The sequence below is a fragment of the Nicotiana attenuata genome, unplaced genomic scaffold (assembly GCF_001879085.1).
Source record: "Nicotiana attenuata strain UT unplaced genomic scaffold, NIATTr2, whole genome shotgun sequence".
Lineage (NCBI taxonomy): Eukaryota > Viridiplantae > Streptophyta > Magnoliopsida > Solanales > Solanaceae > Nicotiana > Nicotiana attenuata.
The window spans coordinates 60,266-67,450 of NW_017671449.1; the positions used below are offsets into that span (position 1 = coordinate 60,266).

General features: G+C 33.7%; 1 protein-coding gene across 1 annotated transcript; it reads right to left on the bottom strand.

Moving 5' to 3' along the window:
- Nucleotides 1-693: 693 nt before the first annotated feature.
- On the bottom strand, nucleotides 694-1,221 carry LOC109208362. Its single transcript, XM_019371465.1, has one exon. It carries the CDS (start codon nucleotides 1,219-1,221, stop codon nucleotides 694-696), a length of 528 nt encoding a protein of 175 aa, XP_019227010.1.
- Between the last annotated feature and the right edge of the window lie 5,964 nt (nucleotides 1,222-7,185).

Genomic DNA, 7,185 nt, shown 5'->3' on the forward strand with positions numbered 1-7,185 from the left:
GGCTGTAGAGACTTCAAGGTATATCTGCCGCATCCGCAGACCTCGGAGTCCTTATCTACTCTTCCTCATGTTAAACACTTCTTGTATTTTCTTCTTTTATTAGACACTGGAGTATGGGCGTACTGTTTCTTTCTTTAGCTTGTGACTTATGACATTCCGGGTTTTGGGAGAGTTTATGTACTGTTTGGAAGAGATTATTGTATATGTTGAGTGGCATCTCATTTCCTTGTTTAAATTTACTTATTAGTTGATAGCTTTTATGTTTCCGTTCTTTTTTCTGCAAATGTTAGGCTTACCTAGTCATAGAGATTAGGTGTCGTCACGACGGTTCACGGAGGAAGAACTATGGTCGTAACACTGCAGATAGGATTGTGCGGACCGGACAATTTGAAAGTGCAGCCGCAGTGATGATTCTGCGATCCGCATAATTTTTAGTGCGACCGCACAATTGAAATGCGATCCGCACAATTTTGAGGGCGGCCGCATGTCGGGACCTAAAAAATGACAACTCTCTGAAGACAGAAAATTGCTTAATCTGCGGCCGCAGTTGAATTACTGCGCACCGCACAATTTCAAATGCGGTGCGCACAATCGTGCTACACTATTAAGCCCCATGAGGAACTGAATTAGTCTCCTATCCTGCTCAGCCTTGTGCATACATTCCTTAGCACCATAGTTACACTGACAACTGCACTATTTTTTTGCACTCAGAGTACTCATTTCTTCCCAGAGTTTCTTCAATTTAGTGTAGTAACCAGTTATGTTTAGAACTCCTTGAGACAAGTCATTGATTTCCTTTTGAATTTGATACAATCTCGCACCATTAGTTTGGTCATATCGATCTTCCAATTCCTTCCATAATTCAACAACATCACTAGCATATTCTACACTATATGCTATCTCCTCTGAGAGTGAATTCAGAATCCACGAGGTTTCCATATCATCACACCGGTCCCATTGTCGAAATTTTGGTGATTGAGGATCAGGACGTTTACATTCTCCGCTAATGAAACCAGTTTTGTTTTTAACAGAAAGACCACGCAAAACTGCACGTTTCCAAGACCTATATCTAATTCCACTGAAAGCTACACTAACTAGCATAGCTCCAGGATTGTCCGATGGGTGTAAGTAGAGAGGATCGCTGGGATCCAACATAGGATTGACAACAATTTCAACATCTGTGGTAGTACGACTTGCATCTGTTTGATCGAAAACAGCCATATTGAAATTTGAAGAGATACAAAGTAAAAAATAAAAGTAGAATTTTGGAAAATAAAATTGATGATGAGATGAAGCTCACACCGTACATATCGATCGAGAAGTATCGAGGAACACTGCTCAAATTATTTGAGCTAGGAGATGTCAGGAACGATTGAATCGGAAGTTCCTCTGCTCTGATACCATGTCAATTTATGCAATTGGACAACCAATTTCACTCTCGATCAAAGACTCCATTGATGGAGTCCAGAACCTTCGCATGAGCTAAGAGAGAAGGAGACTTGATACTCAAAGATGAGAGAATGAATTGTGTTATTTTTAATATCCCAAAGGGATGTATATATACATGTGGATACAGTCCCACTAACTAACTTCAACTACTCTGACAGCTAAGCTACTGTGTACTAACTAACTAATTAACCAACTAAACTAAGTAAACTACTCGGAAATATATACAAGAAGGAGGTTGTTAAATACAGTGTTATCTCAATAGTAACCTAAAGATTCTATATGGCTGTTATAGAGGAGTAATTTTACATAGAGTGTTCTGATATAAATATGGTCAATATTGTTGTAGGTAAAAAGTTGTTATGGAGAGATAAAATATAACTTAAAAAATCGATTCTGAGGAAAACTTGACTTTTATAATGAATGGTTGTTATGTAGGAATGCTGAGGTTTGACCGTATATAGGAACATGTATCTTGATCTCACTAATTGGTACCAGAAAATGAGATATAAAGTTGAGAAGACTGTTGGCTAATGTAGTGCTAAATATAAGCCACTTCTTCCAATACCAGGGCATCTGGATAATGTCACGTTAATGAGTCAAATTACATTCCTCAAAATTTATACTACTGTCAGCTAGCCTTTTATTATCGAGGAAAAAAAAATATTGGAATTTTCTATGACGAATTTAGTACTTGTTTTTTACTAATAATGGCTGAAATAATGAAATTTTAGGGAGACATCACTACTTCCACCAAAAGCAAAGTAAAACTGTTATTTGGAAAATGAAGTTCACGGCTAGAAATGAATCAAGAAAATCATTAAAAAAGCATCTCTTTCACTTGCAAGATTCTTTATTATTGTCTCCTTTGGTAACTTGAATGATAAGCTGTCTCTATGGACAATCTACAAAGAAAACGAATTAGGAAGGTGGCCATTGTCTTGCCTATATTTTGTTATTTTCTATTTGATTCTGTAGAATGCACAGTGTGGATAATGAATGGAAAAAGAAGATGCCAATTTCATGGGGCATATTTTGAAAGTATATATACATTGTGACAAATATATCAAATCAATCTTTTTGTGTATGTGAAACATATACCCTGCCATAGAGATGTCATTTTGTTAAGTGCATACAGTTCGAAGCATTTATTCTGTAAAGTATTTTGGAAGACAACGAAGAGGCTTGTTGTTATTTGAAGGTGTTTTTTTCTCTTATTAAATAAATGTGCATATATATTACTGTATTATACATCTCCAAACTTCCGATGTCTGACATGTATTAAATTCCTTCAATTTTTTAGAGGATATATGTCATATAATTTGTATAAAATTCCTACAACTTTTTTACGTGCAACTTGCTTGGTGGGCGTTTGGACATAAGAATTGTGAAATTTTGAAAAAAATAAACAAAAAATCAAGTGAAAATGGTATTTGAAAATTAAAGTTGTGTTTGGACATGAATACAATTTGATATTGTTTTTGAATTTTATGAGTGATTTGAAGTGAATATATTTTGAAAAACAGTTTTTTGGAGTTTTTTAAATTTCTGAAATATTCCGAAATTCAATTCAAGTAATATTTGAAATTTTCATGGCCAAAGCGTATATAATAACTTAATTCCACAAAACAAATAAAAACAAACATTGATAATTTTACGTGCACGCGCACATTGGCAAAGAAAATAGCTTATAAAACTAAACTGTATTATACATATAGGAGTAGTATTCAGTCGGCCCCAACCTGCTGGCTTCAGCTTGCTTTAATTTGATTTTAACAGATCAACTAAATTTTGCTTTAGTTGGAAAGAGAAGTTTTAACCATTTGTTATTTATCTAATTATGTATATGAGCAATTCAAAAACGCCAGTGAGGCAAAATGGAAATAGAGAGCTCCAACCGTGCACTTTAAAAGTAAAAGTATTACATAGAGTTGGATTAGAGATCAAATGAATGAGTACATGAACTTTTACGTATAATCCTCCTATTGCACCGTGAATGCATGAAACTAATTAGCAAAGACTCATAATTAGCAAACTAATTACTAAATACAGAATTAGCAAGTTTACGAGTGGGCACAACTTGGCTATCATTGCCCTTTTCATTTTTAATTACTTGCCAATTGATCTTTATTCTTCTTCGTATTCTTTCATCCATCATCTCGGTTAATAGACTCATAATCTCTCTTTATATGCCATAATTATTTGACACTGTTTCTTCAACAGACATGTTTCAAATGTCTCACAGAGTTCAAGACTTCATGTAGTAAAAACTAGAGTAGGAGACAATGGTCTTATAATTGACTAGTGTCACATATATATCTTAACATACTTTTATTCAATTGATTACACCTTCTCACATCTCACATATTGGTTGGATTTTTTTCATGATTTAATTTGGTGAATTATATGACCACTCATTTAGAAGTTTTAGCTGTTAGAGGAACATATGTATATCTTTTTCTTTTTTATTTGATTTCTCACTCAGTATCCGATACCCACATTGGGGCCCGACTAATCCGGATTCGCGCCGCTTAGGGCCCCATTCGGGGGGTAGCCCTCCCTACCAAGGATTTTTTCATACCCAGGGCTCGAACTCGAGAACTCTGGTTAAGGGAGGAGCAGCCCCATCCACTGCACCACTAGGGCTGCTTATCGGGAGGATTGAGCGGTTATTTACTCTTACGAATTGACTTATCGGTTATCGGCTTTTAAATGTATTAATCCGCTAGTCACCCGATAATATATCGGGCGGATTGGTATCGGTTTAGCTCTTCTCAGGCGGTTATCGGGCGATTTGTCGGCCTAATCAATCTATATTCAATCAGAATTACTAGAAAATATGCACCTACAAACGGAGTACTAGTTCAGAACCCATATGGGAGTGTTAATCCATGTTTGGCTGCAGCTCCCTTACAAATTGAAAACTCACTTAGTTCATGTTTACGACTAAGATTTCAGGCGCATCACCTTTCATCAGGTGTCCGTAATATTCATTGTTCATGCCTGAAGACATCTCTACGCCCTCACCTATATCGTATAACTGATGCATTGGCTAACTTATCTTGTCAAGTTCAGTGTTGTTGCATCCTTTATGCATTATGCCTGAGAAAGACTTGTTTATAATGTAATACTACTTCATTTGTATGAGTATTCCAAAACATTTGTATGCTTGAATTAGATTCTGAACTTTCTGCCTTTTGTAAAGTAATTAGCAAGGATTATGTTACATATTTTTCATAATCTGATTATTTTGGAATTAGGCGTTAGAACTTAGAGATAGAGTACCGGAAGAGTGGAAGACTGAAGTGGAAGGGTTTTTGATATTTAATATATATATGGATAAAAATAAAGTTTATATATATATATATATATATATATATATATATATATATATATATATATATATATATATATATATATATATATATATTCTTAACGGGTTAATAGAATTTTCGTTAAGAAAATTGAATAATCCGCCCTCAAACCGATAAGCCGTTAATGAAAAAATTTCAATCTGTTCCCCGTCCGGTAAACCGTTAACCCGATACCAATAAGCCATTAAGCTTCGATTTCGATTCGGTTTCGGTTTCGATTCGATTTTGAACGCCCCTATGCACCACATCCTTTGGTGGTGAACATATTTATATCTATTTGATTATATCATTCAACAAACCTCATAAACATTAAAACTCCTTAATTCCACTCTGACTTCCGCCTATCTTTCAGGACGATATTTCCATACCTCTTGTGTGAAGTGCTGAATGTATACATAATGGCGATAAATGAGGCACTATCTTCGCACTTCAACATTTTTACTTTTCGGCCTTAATCAAATGCGTAAAATTGTTCCAACATTTACTACTCCCTGGATTCCACTTTATGTGATACTTCATGTTATTAGACTGTATTTGTAAAATAATTTTGGAAATATAAATAAATATAAACAGAAATGAACATAAACAGAAATGACATAAAATCAATTCGAGCTCACTGAATTCACAGTGTTTCCTTAAGGAATTTAATCCCCTCCTAGTACCCAAGGTTATGAATTATTTCCTCCCAAGATAGAACGAAATTACACACTGGTGTAGTGGTACTTCAAACCCCAATGTTTCAGCGAACACAAAGTTCGTTAGCAAATCACACTTACTTTTTACTTTGTTTGATGCTAAAAGTATGCAGAAGAAGGAGAGAAAACTCAGAAAATCGTAGTGAAATTCTGAGCAGAATAGTGTTGTATTTATAGCCAAAGTTGGGCTGAAATCTGAAGAGGTGCAACTCTTCAGAATGGCTGTTTATGCAAAACGCCCACAGCATAAATGCCATTACATAAATGGCCATTTACTCAACAATAAAGAGGAAAAATAAAGAGGGAAATTGAAGAGGGTAGTTACTTTTCTGTTACCAAAACAGAAAAATGGATTGGATTTAATATTAATATTCTGTTATTAAAATAAATATTTAATAACATTTCTGTTAATATTTTACTATTAACAAATAAATTTGGTCCAGCCGAAGCCGAAGCCGAGCCGAGCGAGCGACGACGACGACGACGACGGCGCGAGGCTTGCCTTCTTCTCAACTCTTTAAGAGCTAGAAGAAGAGCAATTGCTTATATACCCATAAAAAACCTCTTCCTCTTCCAATATGGGACAATGCTCATTACCAAGGGGGAACTTAAAATTTCACTCAAAAATTTCATTTCTCTCCATTTCCCATTCACCCTCTTTTAAGTATTTAATATATTAATTAAATACATCCAAAACCCAACACTTCATCTGTGATCATTTTTAATTTTTCACTTTGATTTTGCATTTCCTTTAAGGAAAAATAAATGAAGTACGTATTTATAATTTTACCCATAATAATTATAGCATTTTAAAAAGTTTTGGAGAAATAATTTGAGAAATCAGTAGTTAATGATAAAGATAAATACAAAAAAAATAAATTATCTTTTCTTGATATGCTAAAAGTGACAAGTAAAAGTGAAAATGTATTTTTAAATAGTAGACAAGTATTTGGGAATCAAACATAATTTTCTTTAACTACAATTTTTATAAGTTTTTTTTAAATATTTTGAGTTGTTAACTATTATGACTTATAATGCTATCTCTATTCCGCTTTAGGTGGTAAAGTTTGAATAGACACGGAGTTTAAGAAAGAAAGAAAGACTTTAAAAAAGTGTAGCTAAAACAAGTTATAAATAATTATATGGTTATAAATCATCTCATTAGAAGTAAAATGAGAAATTAAAAGTTAAATTATTTTCATAATTAGAAAGTTTTCAATTTCATTGAAATAGACTTAAAAGAAAATGTTGCCGCATAAAGCGGGAACGGAGGGAGTACTTTTTTTATGTAGTTTTTAAATATATAAAGTTTATTACAAAAAATTATAAATTCTATGTCTGAGTTCACCCTGAAAGTTAGTCAATTTAACTATTGTACTCTGAAAAGTTCACATAAACTTTAACAAAGGGATTACTATTTTTCACTATCTTCAAAACTTTTAAAATCTCTCTTATTTTTGTTGTGTTTATTATTTGCTTCCTTCAACTAGTCAGCCGATCGATGCCCTTAGGCCTTATCTACATCTATTTTCTCGAATCGGTATTATTTAGAAATTTGTGTGAAACTAAGGTATATATAAGTCAAAGACTGTATATACGAAGGTTGGAGAAAAATAAATTGCAAAGGACATGGAAATTTCTTTGTTAAAAAGGAAGAATGATTAAATTGA